At 41.0% G+C, this 21,847-nt stretch overlaps 1 protein-coding gene across 5 annotated transcripts in view; it reads right to left on the bottom strand.

Annotated features, from left to right (window-relative positions):
• The window catches only part of BACH2 (BTB domain and CNC homolog 2), a 235,152-nt gene that overhangs the window by 49,457 nt on the left and 163,848 nt on the right, over positions 1-21,847 (bottom strand). For all 5 annotated transcript variants that reach the window (XM_042464408.1, XM_042464394.1, XM_042464402.1 and 2 more), the window contains one exon: positions 15,200-15,454. In XM_042464408.1, the coding sequence (XP_042320342.1) occupies positions 15,200-15,442 (243 nt within the window). In that variant the 5' untranslated portion in view covers positions 15,443-15,454. The remainder of the gene's footprint in view (positions 1-15,199; positions 15,455-21,847) is intronic.

Here is a 21,847-nt window from a genome sequence, read left to right as displayed (position 1 = left end):
GGCGTGAATGGTACAATGCAGTGAAAAGAAAGAACCAAATGAGACATTATGCATTATACCAAAATAAAATAAAATAAAAATAAAAAATAAAAAAAAGCTTTGGAAGGGGCTAACTGGGAGTGGAAAAACATACAGAGAGGAGTGCTTAACTCTTTCCTTGACCAATATTTCTTTGTTTGAAATTGCCCCTGTAGCAGGATTTGAAATGCCTCCTTCCAGATCCATCTTTGATATCTTTTATGTATGCTGAGATGCTAGTTAGAGGAGGATTGAAGACAAGTGGCAGGAGGGAGAAATGTTTAGCATTCCCTCAGCAATGCACAAAAATGGTCTTTGGGTAAAATATATATTCATTTGCATTTTTCAAAGAGACAGCCATGCTAGTCTTTTGCAGCATAAAAAGGGGGAAAGGGGGAGGAGGAATCCAGCACCACCTTTTAAGACTGACTGATTTATTTTAGCATGTGATTTCCTGTATTTCAACCCACTTTTTCAGATACACTAATGGAGCTGGTATCAAGCCAGGGTTATGTTAGCAATTACATATGTAGTTATGTGGGAAGGATTAGAGAGTAATACAGTGTGCCCGTGTCATATGTAGGTGCACCATACACGGCTTTCAACTTACACTGAAGCCGCATGCTGGAAGAGGCAATGGTGCATGTGCTTGTGGTGCACTTGCCATGCCGCATACATGGCCCCATTGTTTTTAATGGGGCTTGAGCATACACGATATTTCCCTTACATGGGGGGTGGATGAGTCCAGAACGGATCCCCTGCATAAGGCAGGGGCACTGTACAGAAGATCCAAAAAGGTGTAGTTAATGACACTGACCATAAAACTTTGAACAGTTCTGTAAGGCAATACTGGCCTGCTACGTGCATTTGCATGTTATACGGTATAATAGATAGTTCCCGGTTTGTTCCTGCATACAAATATACTGTGCATACTCAACTATAAGTCGACCTCATGTATAAGTCAAAGGAAGGTTTTGGGGCCAAAATTATGGATTTTGGTATGACCCATGGATAAGTAAAGGGTAAAACTTAGGGGCATGTAACAAAGGATGTTCATTTAATTTAATGGGATTTAAGGTGGGATGTAAAGGATGAAGCAAAGGAAAGCAATTCCAACACACACACACACACACAATATTCCAGCAGGCATAACTGTTTGTACTCACACTAAAGACTGGATGGATGAGAAAGTAGAGCGGGGTTGGTGCTTCCAGGAAACATTACACTTGTGCCTTTCACTAGCATATGGTTCCCTTTTTTATAAGAATTAAAGTACAGTACTTACATTGACCCGTAGATAAGTCGATCCAGGTTTTTTGGGTCAGTTTTGACTAAAATTTTCAGACTTACACATGAGTATATACAGCAAGTGGGCTTGATTTTTTCATGTTTATTTAACCTCTGCTTTGAAACAATGATTTATAAGCTTCATCCAGAGACGTGTGTATATACTATACATAAAAAATCAGGAGTGACCACCGGGGGAGAGAGAAAATAATGGTTTCTAAATTTGCAATGTCTTTAATATTTTTCACGTTGAAAAGAAAAAAAAAATGGACATTGTCTAGAAGCCTTATATGAAAAAACCGAACCGTAGCAGTCTTTCATTTATTTGGAGTGTTTTTATACTCTGCTTTGAGCCAGCTCTTTTTCAAGGAGAAAAACAGGTTTATATATCATACGGTTCCCTGAGACTGTAAAAGAGTAGTACTGCACCACAGAAATTAGTTACATTATTTTGCTGGAACTTCCACTGAACTGGGAGTAGCTAGCCTCACTGTGTTGTCAGTTCATAAAAGGAACACTTTCCAGCAGTTGAGACAGAAATGCATTTTTATTGTGGAATACCCAAAAGTACAAAAATACCAATGACACTATCTTTCTGCACAGGTGGGATTGCATGCTGCTGTGAGGTAAGAGGCTATGCTGACAGCAACAGTGCTGGTGGTAGGGTCTCCCATGTCAGACAGGCTTTTGCTGAGAAGCAACACTAAACGGGCTAAACAGCTACTGGACAGCAACAGTACTAGGAGGTGACAGTGATGCAGGATATCTCAGAGACAAAAGCAATATATGTGTATCTCTCTCTCTCTCTCTGTATTAGTACTTTGAAAAAACCTCTACACTCTATGAAGTTTACCGCAACCGGTGATAAAACGTTCCCCGATGCGTTCTAATGTGCACGAGCGGGGCCGCGCACGGAGCGTGATGGGAACCCGATGGGGCCCAGAACACTAGTTTACCGCACAGGGAACGCCGCCGCGCGTTCCCATCGGGTTCCAGAGGGCGCCATTTCTGGGAACGGTGTCGAAACAGTTCCCAGAAATGGCATCCAATGGTGCCCTCTGGAACCCGATGGGAACGCTTGGCGGAGGCGGCGTTCCCTGTGTGGTAAACTAGTGTTCTGGGCCCCATCGGGTTCCCATCACGCTCCGTGCGCGGCCCCGCTCGTGCACATTAGAACACATCGGGGAAAGTTTTATCCCCGGTGCGGTAAACTTCTATATCTCAGTAATATCGAGCATGCATTGCATGGGACAGTACTGGGCTAGATGACCCAAAGTCTGACTTCTCAACCCTGAGAACATCTTTAAAGTAACTTTTCAACTCTGAATACATATATTGTCAGATGTGTAATGGTAGCTGTCATGGAATTATTTTGCTGCAGGGCACTGAAAATTGAGTTGACTCCTATCAATATAAATTTTCCTTCTTTTTTGAATAAATGATGTTTATGGATTTATTACTATCTGGGATTTTCCACAAATATTTAATTTGCTAATACATACAATGATTAGAGAAAACCATATTGCATTTGAACCTTTGAAATCACTGCCAATATGGAATGCAATAGTGTAAGTATGACATACTGTATATCAGATACAGTATGATCTTAGTCCAGAACAGATACAATTTAAAACTTTTATCTAGGCTACATAACAAGTATGCTGAATCATTTTTAAACAGTTACTAAAATACACCTATTTAAAAGTGTATACAGGTTGAGTATCCCTTATCCAGAAATCCAAGAGACTCCAAAATTCAAAACTATCCATATGAGTGGCTGAGATAGAGACACCTATGCTTTCTGATGGTTTCATATACACAAACTTTCCTGTTGAGACTTAGTTCCCATCTCCAAGATATGTATATGCAAGCATTAAAAAATCCAAAATCCAAAACACTTCTGATCCCAAGCATTTTGGGTAAGGGGATACTCAACTTGTATTAATATTGCTTGGATCAGAAACAAAACATATACATGATTTAATAAGTAAATACTTTTAAATTTCCCATCCAATAACTATCCTTCTCAGAAACATTCTAGTCTTTCAAAAGTAAAGAAAAAAGTAATCCTAGATAAAATAGGAAACTACAGTGTTGGAATGCTTTAAGATAGGGGTTCGGTTGTAGGAGATTCAGGAAATTATAAGATCCAATCTATTTTGTTTGGGAAAATCTGTTATTTTATTAATTAGGAATTAATTTTCCTTAACTGGGAGAAGAGGGTTTTGTACTATCTGAAGACGGAACTTTATTCTAAGGGTATATTCTTTCCAGTCTTAGATAAAACTATCAGTTTGGCTTCTCTTAATATCTAAAAAGTTATCTAAAAATATATTCTATTGAATATATGCTGACTTCGCTTCCCGAAGAGCTCCGCTCGACCCCCTCCCTCGACCAATTCAGGAAGAGACTCAAAACCTTTCTCTTCGAACAAGCTTTCCCCCAGTTGTAATCGCTTTTTCTCCCCCCCTCCTTTTGCACCTGCACTTTGGCTAGTTTTTGTAAGGTTTTTAATCTGTGTTTTTAATTCCTTGTTTTAATCTCTGATTTTGTTTTATATTGTATTGTTGATATTTATCGTTTGTTGCTCTATGATGTTGTAACCCGCCTTGATCTCATGGAAAGGCGGGCTAGAAATAAATGATTTATTATTATTATTATTATTATTATTATTATTATTAAGTTGCTCATTTAAATCAAGCAAGCAACATGTCATATCTGTTGTGGATACCAGATTTGTATCCAATGAGTACTTTGACAAATCTATACATAAAGCTATAACAATCTATACATAAAGAAGAGAGTTATACACAATGCTGTTTTGCTAAAAGAACAAAGATTAGAACAAAAAAGCCATAATCTTTCAGAGCTCACATAACACCACAGTAATAAGCGACTCTTGATTTTTCTCTTAAACCCACTCATATTCTGCTGGATAATACCCAACATTTCTCCCCTCATTGCATTAGCTGGTGTGGATGATTAACAGCTGCTAGGATTTCTCATTGTTGCCGCTGTAGGGACACAGTCATGCTGCATGCCTGACTTCATCCCACCCATGCCTGAATGGATGTGTTTCCTAAACACATGTGAACTTTGCCAGCCTAGATGCCTGAATCCATCTTTCTGCCTGGCACTTCTTCTTCAAAGGTATTCAGCACTGATCTACACAAATCAATAAGAAAATAGAGAATGCATTGCAGGATGTCAGTTATCACAAAAATATGGTGTTCTTCATAATGGATTCCAGATACTTAAACATACTGGTGTGACTGTGTGCTTTCGAGTCACCTCTGACTTCAAGTTATCTCTGACTTTGAGTCATCTCTGACTCCAACCATTACCAGGGTTTTTCTGGTAAGATCTATTCACAAGGGTTTTGCCATCGCCTTCCTCTGAAACCATGAGAGGGTGACAAGGTCAGTCAGTGAGTTTCCATGGTTAAACAGCAATTTGAACTCTAGTCTCCTGAACTCCTAGTCCATCACTCAAATAACTGCAAATATGCAATCTAGATTTAACTAAGTTTTAAAAGGAAGACAAGAAACATTAAGATGACAGAAGAACACTATTTTACTGACAAGCCTACAATTTAACATAAGAAGTCGGCTTGTAGATCAAGCCAAAGGCCCAGCTCATCCAGCAGTCTGTTACTGCGTGGCCATTCAGATGTTTCTAGGAAACACAACCCTCTAAATACAAACCTTTTACAAACATGTTAAAATAATAATAATAATAATAATAATAATAATAATAATAATAATAATGTTTATTTATATTTCCTGCCTCTCTCAAGGATTGAAGCAGGATTACATCATTAAAATGATACAATACAATCCAGAAAAGCAATCTATAAAATACTAATACTGAAATACATATTCCTATTAGTTCCTTAAAATATCCAATCATTAAATAGTTATACAGTCATAATCAGAGTGGAGCCTTAAGCATAGTCTCTTATACTAAATCTGATGGATAAGCCCGCTGGAAGAGATCCATCTTAAGTGCCTTCTTAATGGCATCTAAGGTGGTAATAAGACGGATCTCTTCCGGTAGACTATTCCACAATTTAGGGACTGCGGCAGTAAATGCTCTTATGGAAAGTTGTAGTTAATCAAATGTTACAGTATTCCAACAAATTCTTCCCAGATGTTCTAAGTGTGCGGGGTGGATTATGTAGGGAGAGGCCTTCCCGCAAGTAACTTGGGTCCAACTGTGGACTCAAAACAAGTCCTATTGTTGATACTCCTCTGTTGCAAAAATTCTTATTCTTTATTTTCTGTCATTCCACAAGGAAGCATCTGTTCTTAATCCATGGTTGCTCAGATCAGGAGTTTTTACTTTCAAAAGTCCAAGTTACATTACAATAAACCTACAAGGACTTTTACACTTTTTAAACTTACACTTTTGACACCAAAGACTCCTGGCTCTTACTCTGAATGAGCCAGCATATTAGTGTATGATTGCTGCTTGCTCCTGCTGCTAAGTAAAGTGGGCCTTTGGTATCCGTAGGGGATCTGTTCTGGACCACGCCATGGATACCAAAATCCGTGGATGCTCAAATCCCATTGTCCTTAATAGTGGCGTGGCTATGTGGCCATACAACGATTAGGCATAATGGGACAGGAGTACCTTGCCTCCCCTCCCTCCCTCCTTCTCCTCTCCCACCCTCCTTATCTCCTTACTTGCTTCCTCCGAAGCTTCTGCCCCGGTTTACTGTGGGGGTGAAGTCTGCTGCCCAGTCAGATGAGGCGGAGGTTTGAGTCTCAGAGCTCTGTCCCCAGGCCTAGCACCTAGGACGGAGCCTCTGGGATCTGAAACCCAAGCCCTGGCCTTAGTGCTGGCTCCCTTTGGCCAATGGGGTTCCAAAGGGGCCAAGGCTGGGGCTTGGGTTTCGGAGCCCAGAGGCTTCCTCCCTGGTGCTAGGCCTGGGAACAGGGCTCTGAGACTCAAACCTTGCCCTGGTCCCCGCTGACTGGGTAGCAAACTCTACCCCTACAGCCAGGCCAGGGCAGAAGTCTCGGACAAAGAAGTTAAGAAGAGAAGAGAGGGAGGGGAGGGAGGGGGTAAGAAAAGAAGAAGGGAGGGAAGAACGGGGAGTGACTTTTGTCCTAATAGTAGCACAGCTGCATGTGCTCTGTCACTGGGGAACATACGGGCTTGTCATCCACAAATGCTCAAATCTACAGATGGCAAATCTGTGTATAAAGAGGGCCCACTGTATGTTAATTAAATATCTTAATTTTGTACATCTTACAAGCTTACTAAATTACTAAATGCAGCTTACTAAGAACCCAGCTACTAAGGTTTATTTTTAATTTTAATGATAATGGTTTAAAGGTTTCATAGTTGAGAGAGATTTCCCTCTTTGGACAACCTTTATTCAAAACTCTTGCAGGGAATTTTAGTTTGAAACCTCAAGGTCTAAAAAAGGAATGAAGGTGGAATACCCGTTTTGTTTCTTTACATGCCATGTTAGTGGACATTTACCCATCATGCTCCATCACAAACTATTATGTTTTCTCTTAATTGACTCTTTTTTTGGAGCTTTTTGGAGCTCAGATCTGGGGTGACTGCGGGTCCACAATGCGAATTCACATTATAACGTGAATGTGTAATCAGACTAGATTCTTTTCTATGGCCGCTCTTTCTGTGGCGCTTCCGCAGTGATTCCAAAGTGACTCCTCCTTTTGGTAAAATCAGAAAAAAAGTGAATTCACAGAATTCGCTTTCAAGCTCACTTCGATTTCACTTCGAATTGGTCTGGTGTGGAAGATCACTCCAATGTCGCCCCCCCCTTGGCCCCCCTGCGTCCTGCTCCTCCACCCCCCCTCCTGCTTCATGCCATCTCGTCCTCTCTGCCACCCTGCAACCTATCCCATCATCCCCTGCCTTCTCCTGCATCCAAATCCTGGCCCTAGTGACCACCTGCGACCTATCCCATCATCCCCTGCCTTCTCCTGCATCCAAACCCTGGCCCCAGTGACCCCGAGACCGATCTCATCATCCCCTGCCTTCTCCTGCATCCGGATCCTGGCCCCAGTGACCCCGAGACCTATCCCATCATCCCCTGCCTTCTCCTGCATCCAAATCCTGGCCCCAGTGACCCCTGAGACCGATCCCATCATCCCCTGCCTTCTCCTGCATCCAAACCCTGGCCCCAGTGACCCCCTGCGACCCATCTCATCATCCCCTGCCTTCTCCTGCATCCGAACCCTGGCCCCAGTGACCCCCTGCGACCTATCCCATCATCCTTGACTACTTCAGTCTGATGAAGGATAACAGCTAAGGAGGGGGCAGGGAAGGAGGACAGCGTCCAGAGCCCCACTGAGCATGCACAACGGTCCCAATTTGAATTGTTGAATCCGCATGATATGGACCGGTGTGGTAATACAATGTGAACTCACTCTGCTTTGTGTGAATCCGCACCACGTGACTTGCCTTGGATTCGATTCCCCCTCGATTCGGAAGGGCAACTAGGTGTGATAAAACATTCACGTTACGACGTGAATTCGCATAGCTGAATCAGGAGTCACCCTGGATCTGAGCTCCAAAAAGCCCTGTGTGATATACTCTTCTGTTCCATGCTAAGTATACCTGACTCATTCAAAATTTCCTCACAGCTCCCTATTTTTCATCACCTTCCTCTCCTCTGGGCATGTTCCTCTTTGTCAATGTTTCTTAAACTGCAATGCCCAAAAAGGGAAGTGATATTCCAGATTAACAGAGCACAGTCATGATTTCCCATAACCTGGATACCACGCTTCTCTTGGTAAAATTAAACTTTTTAGCCCTAGCCATATCATTACATGCTGCCTCATTTTGTGGTCTATGATAACCTCCTATATACTTTTACATTTATCGCTTGCAATTTTATGAGTTTTGGCTGAATTCTTCATCCTAATAAGATCACCCTGAATCATGTTTCTGTTTAAGCTTTTAGACAGCCTTACTTTGATTAAGTGATTTTTAAAATGGGTGAACAACATTGGGCTTAGGACAGAAACCTGTAACATCAGCTTGTCACTTCTCTCTGGGATGATGAAGTACTGTTGATAAACCCTCTCAGGTTACAAGGCATCAACAAGCTTCAATTTCACCCAACAGAGCATCACCTAATCTGCCTCACTGGAGATCTTGTGAAAAGCTTTGCAAAAATTGAGAAGTACTGTGCTTAAAGAAGAGAGCCAGAATGGTGTAGAGTTTGAGCACTGGTCTAAGACTGTGGAGATCAGGGTTCAATTCTCCATGCAGCTATAGAGACCCACTGGGTGATCTTGGGTGAGTCATACACTCTCAGCCCCAGAAAACCCTGTGATAGGTTCATTTCACGGTTGCCATAAATCAGAAATGACTTGAAGGCATACAACAACAAAACACTAAAAGAATTCCCCTAACTTATCAGGCTAGGAACTCTATGAAAAATAGAGATATTAGTCTGGCGTGACTTGTTCCTGGGAAACTGATGAGGGGTTGTCAGTGATCATAGTTTTTTATTAATTATGTGATATACATGCTTACAGAATGACTGCTTAATAATATGTTGTGCCTGTGCTCTAAAATCTGCAGGGAATTACTGTCTCTTGATTCTGCCACTATCCCAGGCATATCTAGTGAGGATACAAGAGAAAGTCTTCTTGGTGGATGCTCCCAAGTTATGGAATTTCCTTTCTTGGGAACCCAAGTTGGCCCCTCTCTGCTGTTTTTTCACTGCCATATAAAGACCCTTTTATTTAAGGAAGCTTTTAGTTTTTTTGTTTTTTCAACAGATAAAAATTTTAATGGGGGAGTGTTTTTATTTTATTATTTTTTAAGCATTGTTTTTTGATGTTTTTAAAATTTTATTTTAATGGTGTTTTAAACTGTTTTTAACCTGTGCTTTTTAAAATAGAAATTTAGTTTAATTGTGTTTTAACTTTTGCATCAACAGTTTTGTAATTATATTGTGCTTTTAAAATGTTGTATGCTACACCTTGGATCATGTGTTGAGAAAACAGCAGGACTAAAATAAAATAAAATAACACAGCTTTTCTGGTATCATCTTCAAGACAATCAGGTGGTATTTGCCTAGATTCCCTTTCTCCTTCCTTTTAGAAAATGAGTATAATATCTGCTCACATCTAGTCTTGTGACACTTGACCTACACTCCTGTAATGAGAAATAATTTTAGAGGATTATTTATTTGTTCGCTTAATTTTCTATGACTGAAGGTTTGTGTATGTAATGGGATTAATTCCTGGAGTTAAAAACTGCAGTTATCAGGAGCGGGTGGTGGAAGAGGAGGAGGAAACTAAGTGCTTTCCTTCCACTCAGTTTTCACCTTCAGATATGACTAATGTGGCTTTGCTTTAATTGGCAAAGAAGAGAAGGTAACCCAATGAATCAGAATTTATTCTAAACAGTACTGGATATTTCTAAAGTAGAAGTATCACGGCACCATGAATGACTCAATCATTTTCCTGAGAGTTATTACTTGCAGCGATGAAGCAATGTTAATTAGATAATGGCCCACTGCCAGCTAATATTGGCATGACCTACAATACCCTTGGCTGACAGCCATGTATGTCTCTCTATCACACTTTTTGGGAGGATGGGGGAGGTTAATCTAGATGGGAAGTGGAAACCATTAAAAATATTTCCAAGTGCTATTTAATGCCTTATCATGAATTAAAAGCTTAATGAAATGCCTTGTTAAAAGGAAGGAAGACTGGTTTCTACGATTAAATAAAGCAAAGAACAACAGGAATAAGGATTAAACCAACTCAACAGTATTAACCTGTTTCTCAGGAAATAATTGATTCAGTTTGAATTTAACACAAGCCATTACTAGATGTATATGCAGAAAAGGTTATGCTGCTCTGCAGGCAGGAAAGTTGACATGAAGTCCAGATGAGTTTTTATTGACTCATTGAAACTAATGGATAAAAAGGAACAAACCTCATCATGTGACCAAATATACACATGTTCACTTAGGTTTTTTCTTTTTATGACAGGATTGGGCTGCATGCCTGTGTACATTCACCTGGGAGAAAGACCAACTCTACTAAATGGGACTTAACCCCTGTGTAGACATTGCTATGGGTCAATTCCTTTGGAAATCAGGAGCACTCTGACATTTTGTAAGCCTTGCTGGGCTCCTGCTATTAAGTGAGAAGGGAGGGAGAAGCAGTTTTCACCGGACCCTTCCTCTTGGATTTTGCTTTAAAAATACAGCACAAAGCACATTTCCCTCCCATTGTTATTCATAGAATCATAGAATCGTAGAGTTGGAATAGACCACAAAGGCCATCCAGTCCAACCCCCTGCCATGCAGGAAATCTCAATCAAAGCATCCCTGACAGATGGCTATCCAGCCTCTGCTTAAAGACCTCCAAAGAAAGAGACTCCACCACACTCTGAAGGAGTTTGTTCCACTGTCGAACAGACGTTACTGTCAGGACGTTCCTCCTAATATTAAGGTGTCCTGTAGCTTGCATCCATTGTTCCGGGTCCTGTTCTCTGGAGCAGCAGCAAACAAGCTTGCTCCCTCCTCAATATGACATCCCTTCAAATATTTAAACAGGGCTATCATATCACCTCTTAATTTTCTTTTCTCCAGGCTAAACATCCCCAGCTCCCTAAGTCATTCCTCATAGGGCATGGTTTCTAGACCCTTCACCATTTTAGTCGCCCTCCTTTGGACACGCTCCAGTTTCTCAATGTCCATTTTGAATTGTGGTGCCCAGAACTGGACACATTATTCCAGGTGGGGCCTGACCAAAGCAGAATAGAGTGGTGCTATTACTTCTCTTGATCTAGACACTATACTTTTATTGATGCAGCCTAAAATTGCATTGGCCTTGTTAGCTGCCACATCACACTGTTCACTCATTTGTGGTCTACTTGGACTCCTAGATCCCTTTCACATGTAGTCTCGTTCTACCAGGTGTTCCCCATCCTATATCTGTGCATTTTATTTTTCTGCCCTAAGTGTAGTACCTTACATTTCTCCGTGCTGAATTTCATTTTGTTAGCTTTGGCCCAACTTTCTAGTCTATTCAGGTCATTTTGAATTTTGATCCTGTCCTCTGGGGTATTAGCTATTCCTCCTAACTTGGTGTCATCTGCAAATTTGATGAGTATGCCCTCACTTCTGTCATCCAAGTCATTGATAAAGATGTTGAATAACAGTGGCCGCAGGACAGAGCCCTGTGGGACCCCACTGGTGACTTCTCTCCAGGATGAAAAGGAGCCATTGTTGAGCACCCTTTGGGTTTAGCCAGGCAACCAATTACAAATCCATGTAACAGTTACCTTGTCTAGCCCACAATTTACAAGCTTGTTTGCAAGAATGTCATGGGAAACCTTGTCAAAGGCCTTACTGAAATCAAGATATACTGTATCCACAGCATTCCCTTCACGTACCAAGCTGGTAATTTTATCAAAGAAAGAGATCAGATTTGTCTGGCATGACTTGTTTCTCTGAAACCCATGTTGACTTTTTGTGATTATGGAATTGTCATCTAAATGTTCACAGACTCTCTGTTTAATGATCTGTTCTTGAATATTTCCTGGTATGGATGTCAGACTAACTGGATTGTTGAGATCCTCTCCCCCCTCCCCTTTTGAAGATGGGGACAATGTTTGCCCTCCTCCAGTCTCCTGGGACTTCTGTTCTCCAGGAGTTTTCAAAGATTATTGCCAATGGCTCCGATATTACATTTGCCAGTTCTTTTAATACCCTTGGATGTAGTTCATCTGGTCCTAGAGACTTAAATTCATTTAGATTAACAAGATATTCCTGTACTATCTCTTTACTTTACTGTGCTGAAATTCCCCTATTCTGTCCTCTGCTCCATTATTCTCAGGTTGAACACCTTTTGCCTTTTCTGAGAAGACTCAAGCAAAGAAGGTGTTGAGTAATTCTGCCTTTTCTCTGTCCCCTGTTAGCATTTTGTCATCTTCTCCACGTAGTGGCCCTACCATTTCCTTCTTCTTCCTTTTGCTGCGGATATATCCAAAAAAGCCCTTTTTATTGTTTTTAACCTCTCTAGCAAGCCCGAGATTTGAATCACAGTTATTTATCCTAAAGTAAATGGTTGGCATTCTGTACTGCAGCTACAGATTCCCAAACTAGAGTTATTAATCCATAAGTACTCCATATTAGCTAGTTATAACTGTGGCATTATTGTCACAATGATAAATGTTTCACCAAGCCCACCTTAACAGACAAGACCTGCACTGAGCGAAGGATGTCTGTTCAGCTGTCCATCAGGGTACAGAAGGATAATGTTTCTATCTCTTTCCACAAGTGAGCGAAGCTGTGACAATCAGAAGCAGGACCCCATTACTGTTGCTTACCACAGTCTTGCTCCCTGATGGGAAGGATAGAAATGCTATCCTCCTATGCCCTGATTGTCAGGCGAAGAGACCTTCATCTCTGTGTGTGACTGCTGCTTGTTTTGTGCAGCTGGGATAGCTAGAAAATGTTACTTAGCTATACATTTGGCTAGAATATCAGAAAATGTTTGTACATATAAAATAGTTTACAAAGCCTTTTTGAAATGAATCCAATAATACTACTTTTATTAGTAAAGGAAGCAGCAATGTGCCATGAAAACACAGTTCTTAATAAGAATATTCTGCTCTCCAATGTGGTTAAACAATAATGCGGTACCATACTTAGCTTACTAACTGCCTGAGCAACATTAGACTAAAAATCATAAAACAAGTAAACCAAAAACACAGAAATAGCATAGCAGACTTCCCTGCCCAAGCACTGTCCATGCTCCAAATCAGCAGCTGCCACAGAAAAATAGGCAGCTACCAGCAAGATTCCCACTTCCGAAATACAGTGGTGGCTCTCTTGGCAGGGCAGAACATCTTTCTTGGAAGGAAGGGAGGAATTTAAAGGAGTTTGGGGTAATGGAATATCCATATTCCAGCAGCACATTTTGCTTCAAGAGCAAATACGGGTGCTGGAAAGTGCATAGCCTAAAGGTTGTGTGTTGCCCATCTCCTGATGTAAAGAAAACATAGAGATGATTTAAGGAAAGAGAAAACAACTCTGGGATACAGAATAGCCTGGGAAGCCAGCAACAACAGAAGTCAATGTAGAACTGACTTAAATGCAAGAGTTCAGTCTTTGTAGCAAGATTCCTGATTCGGCCTTTCCTGACAGCCTGCTGTGCTGCATAGTAAGCTATATTAAACAATATGCAAGCATCAGTTTGGACTGTGCTGGGGATTGTGGGGTGATACTTTTTTGTGCAAGAATTTGGTCTGGGTTATAAACTATAGAGGCACTGTACTAAAAATAGACCTTCTCTGCTCCACCCAGACAGTGGAGTCTAATGGCTGTGTCTAATGGAAAAAAGGTGTTGTTTGTTCCCCCCACATACTAAGGCCTGGTACAGATGGGCCTTGTGGCACGTCTTGATGACATGCTAGGGTTGCCTTGGGGCGTCGCTTACAGAGGAACTATAACCACAACACGAGGAACTATAATAAAGGGTCACGGCATTAGGAAGGTTGAGAACCACTGTTTTAAACTGATGTGTGCTTTTAATTGGTGTTGTGCATTTGTAGGTCTGCTGTTGTTCCCTGCCTCAATCCATGAGGAGAAACAGGTAAGAAATCATCACCACCACCACCATCATCATCACCTGCAAGGATGGTTTTTTGACCTCACAGCAAGTGATGTGCTGCAGTGACGGCCAAATCAGGCAGCAGAGTAGCAAGTATGTGTGACTAGCCATCTGGCATTGGAACAGAGGGCCTAAGGTAATGGGAGGAGATTGGGGCAGCTCTGAGGCCAGAACAGTTTAGGCCAGGGGTTCCCAACCAATGTTCCAAGGAGCCCTTAGGGCTCTGCGCACACTTCCCAGGTGTTCCGTGGCTCCTCCAGGAAAATGGAAGAAATAAAAATTGAATGAAATTAAAGAAAAAAATATTTTTATATATTTTCCTAAACACTAGTAACTTGTAAGATATAGGGTAGGCCTCTTAGGGGCTCCACCATAGAAATAAGGGCTCCATGAGTCAAAAAGATTGGGAACTTCTGCTCTAGGCTGTGCCTGGAGTATCCTGGCCAGTGAAGACATGTCCCTGGTTACTATTTCTGAGTTTTCTTTCTGTAAATAACAAAACAAAACAAAACACACACACCATGAGGGAGAAAGATTTCCAAATAATTATTCATTTTTTAAAGTGGGATACACTTTTCTGTTCCAGGCGTCATCAAGTGTTGAGGTAGAAAAATGTCTCCCTGTTTTTTGTTTTTTTAAAGAAAAGAAACCAATCCAGAAAAGCAGAGTCAAGTGCCCTTGATCTGACACCATATACACATGGTTCTGTTTTGGGACATTTTTTCCCCTCAAGATAAGAGCTTGGAAAAGAAACTCCTTTTTGGATTCCAACTCCTAGAGCCTTCCATGCTAGAAGTTTCTGACAGCTATGTTTCAAAAAAACGTAAATTTTCAAAGCTCGGCCTACAGTACACTGGAATTTTGGTTGGAATTTTCAGAATTTGTATTCTTAAAAAAATAAAAGTACTGCAAGGGGTTCACTGTGTTCACAAAGTTGAATTTTCTGAACCTTCCTCCGCTTTTCCTCTTCCTTCCTGCTCAACGCCTCCTTGTTCTTTCTTGGCAGGTTCCTTTGCTCTTCTCCATGTCACCCTGCAGACCACAGGAAGCCTGATATTACATCATATCCTACCTCCTCTCCCAGGAATAACACTCACTCTCATAGAGTCCAGACATGTGAAGCTTTGAGATGTATCTTTTAAAGAACTTTAGGTTTTGCAGACTCTGAACTACTAGATGTCAACCAGTCTGTCTACCTGTCTCCTGGCATATTAGAGGATTTTCTCTTAAAGTGTTAGAAGGACAATGACATACTGTACATACTGTACCTCCTCTGGCAGGCTGACAACCAGGTCATTTTCCGTCTGTCCAACCAACACTTGCAAGAAGTATTCGCTGCATGCAGCCAGCACAGCCCGGTGGGCTCGGAACTCTTTCCCCTCCACAAGCAAAGTCACATCACAGAGAATATCCTGCTTCCGCTGGTCATTGAGGCACAGGAGGATATTGGTACAATGGACTGTTGACTCATACACATACATGGGGGATTCAGTCTTCTCATCCACAGACATTCCGTTCACACCCTAAAATAGAAACAACAAACAATAAAGGAGAGATATAAGGACTGGAGAGAAGTAATCATGCAGCTAGCAAAGAAAGGAAGATTACATCATGATTTCTGTGTCCTGCATGGTTTAGCCAGCTCTCTGCAAAACTGCTGATCGGCACTTTAATTCTTAGCTAGAACAAAGAGCTCAAGAAATCTCCCTCTCTTTCTCTCTTCCTCTGGAAAGACAATTGTATTATAAGCTTTTACTCTAGCCACTTAGTTATCTCTCTCTTTCCACACAATATTGAATGAGATATATGGCACATTAAAAAAAAAGGTTGAAGGCCATCAATCAACACTGTTTTAATAGATATGAGATTTCCCAGGAAGGTTGGGGTGGGTGAGAAGGAGATACAATAAAAACAATGGTTTGTGTCTTTTGACATGAGTAGGCTATTCAACCCATAATCTATGCTTTTTAGACTTATGGCATCCAACTGGAATTTATTTGCACTATTTAGAGTAAATGATATGACACAACAACGGATGGGAATCTATGTTTGAAATTCACATCGCACACAAAGAGAACATTTGTCAATGTTACAAGAGTTGGGCAGTGGGACTCACTCCACATAGGCACTGAAGCTGCTGGATGAGAGGTTGTGTCTTTAGGAAATTAAGGAGTGTAAGAAGAGCCAGCATGATATAGAGGTTTGAGCAATGGAGTATGACTCTGGAGACCAGGGTTTGAATCCTGACTTGGCCATGGAAACCCACTGGGTGACCTTGACAAATCACATTTTCTCAGCTTCTGAGGAAGGCAAAGGCAAGCCCCCTTTGAACAAATTCTGCCAAGAAAACTCTGTGATAGGTTCATTTTAGGGAAACAATTAGATGACACACAACCACAACAAGTGTAATAAACTGTCTTATAATCAGCTCTGATAACTGGTCCATCTGAATGTATGTAACTGACAGTGACCCTTCTGTATCAGGTAAGAGTCCTTCCCAACCCTAGCTGGCAATGCCAGAGAGTGGACCTGCAGCCTTCAGCAACCAAAGCAGATGACTGATATCAAATCACCTTGTAATTCCAACACCTTAAAGGACTGAATTTAAAAAAATAAATAAAAATAAAGGCCTGGATAAAGTGTGACCTTGCAGATATTGTTTGACTGCATCAGCCCTAGCTAGCACAAACAATGGTGTGGAATGCTGGGAACTGCACTTTGCCCACCCCTGTCTTTACATAATGGCTTGGAAATGAATGTTCTGCCTGCTTCTGCTACCACTTTCCCAGAATACTACTTTGCATTTAAATAAAAATTTTCATCAGTGTTTAAAGCACTTTACAGACATTATCAAAATAATCTGTATAAAGGCTATGATAGGACAGGGTCAGTAATGTTCATAACAGGAGAAGGAGTTGCCTGAGGCAACTTAGAATTTGTGGGTAAAGTGAGATTCAAACCAGGAACATCCTAGCTTAAAAGTTAACAGCTTTAGGGCTCCAATCCCATGTCTTCCACGTAGACATGCATTGGGAATATGCCACAGAATTACTTTTGCTGTCACAATGCTTCTCTACATTTACTCTGTGTTTCCTATGTTAATGGCAGATGTTAGCCCCAATTGCATGTACTGTATTCCAAAAAGAAGTGAGTGTCAACCAGTGAATATAGAAGTGGCTGCCATTTTTTCTAGCTGAAAAAAGAAACTGAGTCCATTAGATTGACAGCTCCTTCGGTAATTAACAAAATAAAAGTGCATATACAAAACAATATGACAAAAATATTTTACCATCACATAAAATCCCAGAAAAAAATATGAGGCTTTATTTTTTTTTCCTGCTGGAACTTTTAAACTTTTTTTTTACAATGTAAATAGATGTAACCCGAGAACCAGCACAAAGAAATGCACAAAAAAGTACAATGCTATATTAAAAGGTACTGAAGTACAAAATATTCCTGAGAGGACTATCTTACTTTCCCCATTCAAACAAATGCATTTCAGTTTCCTGAAACTGAAAACAAATTTGTCTGGGCAAATGGTCTTCATACAAATCTTGCTGATCTAGAATCTAGATGATATATCAGGAAGACAAATGCTAATATGGCTCTGCCTCTCAAAGGGTATACAATGGATGGAGAAACCAGGCTTGTTTATAATTATTCAGAATGCTGTATTTGTTTTTACATGGCTTAGAAATTATATAAAGAATTCTTTAAAAATGGAACTAAACAACTTAAAAACTATTCCCTCTCCATTCTCATTTTGATTTAAATTATTTTTTATATTTAATGTTCCTCTAAAAATAATCGGACAAGTAACACATACAAGATAAATGACAGGAAAACGTCTAAATGCTCTATTCAGATTTGTTCATGCTACATAAAAATCACATACAAATGCAAAAGATATAATTTAGGAAGGGCTATGAAAGTGATTAGCAAATTGGCAAGATAAGGAGAGACTGCAAGAAAGGAGGATGCTGTAAGGAGAACATAAATAAGAGGTGACATCATTCTACACCACTAATGAAAGGCAAAAGAGATTAAATGAATGCCCTCATTTCAAAGAACGAAAAAGCATATTCCCTCTCCTCATACCTATAAAGGAGATTTTGTCTGGGAGACAGGACAGGAGAGTTGCAGCTAAGGATTCATATACTGTATTTAGTTGCTACAGCAACTGGCCTCCTACCCCCCTCCCCCAAGCCCAATTTCACACTAGTCTTCAGAGAAAACACTGTGAGAAGTCCCATATTAGATGCTACTGCTCTTACAGAATCTAGAAAAGTTACTTTTTTGGATTACAGCTCCCCGTTTGTTTGCCCATGCCCATGCTGGTTGGAGGATTGTAGGAGCTCTAGTCCAAAAAGTAACTTGTCCAAACTCTGTTATCTCATGGGCCTATTTACTTAAAGCATTTTTGCCCTGTTCTTTAGCAAGTATTTCCCCTCAGGCATTTAATCCAAAGGACATGTACCCCTGTACCCCTACAGGTTAGATCATTCTGAGTGGTTCTGAAGTGCTGTTAAGAAGCAGTTATTTTTCCTGAGTTCTTTGGGCACATGAGACATTTCGAGAGAGTGACAAACCAGTGATATCGGGGAGACATTTTTTCACGCTTAACATTTCTGATTTCTAAAAAACAGTAACAGTTTTATAATACAATAAAACTCAGTAGTAACAGTGAACTGATAGTGAAGTTTCTCAGTCTGAAATTAAACTAAGTAATGTGAACAATTTTGTAGATAATATTGATTAAAAAAATACAAAACAGCCAGGCTACAATCTTCATGCAGAACAACTTAATTCCACTGTTTTGAAAGGAATTTATAATTATGATAGCTTCAGGAGGCAAAACTTTTAAATCTGAAGTTCTGATGGAAATCTTAACACAAGCTATAAATTGAATCGGAAACATTTAGATAACTACAGTAAGAAGAACATGAGGTGTAACACCAATAAAATAAGTATCTACTAGCATATATTCTAGGTAATGCCATTCAAATCTAATTTCCCACTGGGATGTTTTTCTCTGAAGTTCCTGTTTGCTGCTCAGCAGACAGAATTGTTGGACTATGCTGAAAAGCAGTAAGAGCTTAGTAAGGCAGAGAGCAGACCATTAAAAAACACATTAATGCTGAAACACAAAACAATTGTGAAGCTAACATTTCTTTAGAAGTTTTTAAAAAAAATTAATTATCAATTACAACATCCAAAAACATGAGAATAAAGTTAGAAATAATGAAATGTAATTGTACTTATTATTATGATTATTTAGCTGTTGCAAGTATGATACAAGACTGATCTAGATTAATAATTCATTCAGCAATAACATATCAGGAAAAGATAATTATACAGTACAACAGTTCTCACGCTGATTTCTGTAATTACAGATTACAACAGTGTTAGCAATTTTTAAAAGGTTAGGGAGCAGCAGTAATTTGGCATGTCATCCTCAGCTGCATTAATATCTCTTCCTTGGAGCACCAGGGATAATTGGAAATACAATAATGGGTCAAGGAGGACTGTGTGGCCTTGCCTTTATGCCTACTGACAAATGTGTTGCACATCAGTACAACTGCAGCCACAATCCATTTAGGCTGTTTACAGAGCTTATATGTGTAAGGCAAAAGGTGAATTATCTATGAGGCTAAGGATAACTAAAATAATGAAAGGATGATTTCAAGGCCAGAGTTAATAACTTGTTAATTCCTGCTGACTTTAATGGGTCAGATTCAAGCCCATTTCTCCCTCTTTCACTGAAATCAATGAGACACAGAAGAAAAGGCTTGAATACCACCATGGAAGGAGGGAGAGAAGCAGATGAGCTTTTGCTGCATGCCAGGTACACAAAGGAAGGTGATGAGACATAAAAGAAAGTGGTATCAAGGTTGGAAAGCATCTGAAACAAGGCCAAGATGCTTGAATATGATGCAGGAAGTAACAAAGCCTCTGACAAAATGAACAGTCGTGTCAGATTTTCCAGTGTGCAGAGGTCATAATGGATCCCCCCCCCCAAATTTGATAATGATGTATAAACTAGCCCTTATTGCTAAAGGAACAAGCCATGCTTTGGCATGGACTGAGCTTGGGTATTCCAAGTGAAAGTATTTTTGTATGAGGTTATTCAGATCCCCCCCTAAGGCTAACATTTTGACAATGAAGGATGTGGTTTGAGCAGCACACATACGGTTACCTGGAAAAAAATGCATAGGAAATGCAACACTCATGCTCTAAACCTTTCTGACACACTTAAAATGTTACAACTATTTTCTAAAGCATAATATCCAAGAAGGTGTGTGTAAGCTCTCCCCCCACCCCCACCCGCCCCGCTGCCATTAGGGTTGCCATGTCCCAGGAACAAGCGGGACTTTCCCAATTTTTCAGGGAGCGGGACACTCCCGTCCCGCTTCCCTGTTTGTCCCGGGTGGCCGGGGCTCTAGGCTCCCGAGTCTTGCCCGGCCCTGCCTAACCTTGCTGCCTTGCACACTCGGCGCGAGCACTCCGAGAGGGCTCAATGGAGGAGCAGAGGCTCAAGCTCCTCCAATTGGCCAGCCTCAAGAAGTGGAGGAGCTTGGGCCTCTGCTCCTCCATTGAGTTTGGTGTGTGCATGCTGAGCGCGCAAGGCAGCGAAGATGTGAGGCAGGGCTGGGCGTGAGGCCTTCTAGGCCTCTCCTGCTTTGGGGGTGTTGGGGGCCTCCGTGGCTGTGCTGCTGCGGCTTTGGCGTGGCAGCAGCCATGGAGCAAAAGAGAGGCCTATGGGCCTCCGCTGTGTCGGGACGGGGGGGGGGGCTTGGGGGCCTCAGAGCAAAGAGAGAGGCCTATGGCGGGGGAGTTGGGGGCCTCCTTCACCTCCTCCTCTTCTGCTTTTTCTTCCCCTCTTCCTCTGTTTCTTTCTCCTCCTCCTCTTCTTCATCCTCTTCCTCCTCTTCTTCTCCTCTTTTTCCTCCTCCTCCTCCTCCTCCTCCTCCTCCTATTTTTATCTTTTTTCCTATTCTTCTTTCTCCTTCTCCTTTTTTCTTCTCCCTCCTTGTATGCCTTCACAGCTCCTTTCAAACTTATGGTGACCCTAAAGAGTTTCCTTGACAAGTTTCTTCAGGGGGGGGGGGGTGGTTCCCTTTCCCTTTCCCTGAGAGGCTGAGAGCGTGTGGACTTGCTGCCCAAAGTCACCCAGTGGGTTTCCATGGCCAAGCTAGGATTTGAACCCTGGTTTCCCATTGTCCTAGGCCAGTACACCATACTGAACCCTCCACTGCACTTACAGGTACAGTACAGTTATTCTTTGTTATTGCTTAGCTTCAAGTTGTTTTCCACCATATGGAGACCCTAAAGCAAACTTCTCTTGGGATTTGCTTGGCAAGGTTTGTTCAGAGGAGGTTTGCTAGGGCTTTCTGCTGAGGAGGCTGAGAGAGTGTGACTTGCTTGAGCTTGAGGTCACCCAATAGGCAGGGCAATGAACCCTGGTCTCCAGAGTCCTAGTCCACCACACAAAGCTACATCCCAAACTTCTATCCAGGAGGAATGTCAAAATGTCCTCCATTCTGAGCATGCCTAAGAAGCATGTGTTTATATTAATGCTTTTTGAATTTATTAATTTTTTGTTTTTTTAGTTGTTCGTGTCCTCCATTTACAAAATATGTACTACATTTGGGCCTAAATTTTGTCCTACATTTGACCTACATTTTTTTTTTACATTTGTCCCGGTTTGGAGGTACTCAGTTATGGCAACTCCAGCTGCCATCCTTGTTTATTCTCCTACCTAGTAATAACAATGATCTCTCAGGTGTAGTAACTTAAAGGACAATGTGAAAATATGGTAGCCTAAGTCTTCAGCATGCTCTCCTCTCAAAAATTCTCAATAATAATAATAATAATAATAATAATAATATTTATTTATATATCCCGCCTCTCCCTAC

The sequence above is a fragment of the Sceloporus undulatus genome, chromosome 1 (assembly GCF_019175285.1).
Source record: "Sceloporus undulatus isolate JIND9_A2432 ecotype Alabama chromosome 1, SceUnd_v1.1, whole genome shotgun sequence".
NCBI lineage: Eukaryota > Metazoa > Chordata > Lepidosauria > Squamata > Phrynosomatidae > Sceloporus > Sceloporus undulatus.
This window is presented reverse-complemented; position numbering and strand designations above follow the sequence as displayed.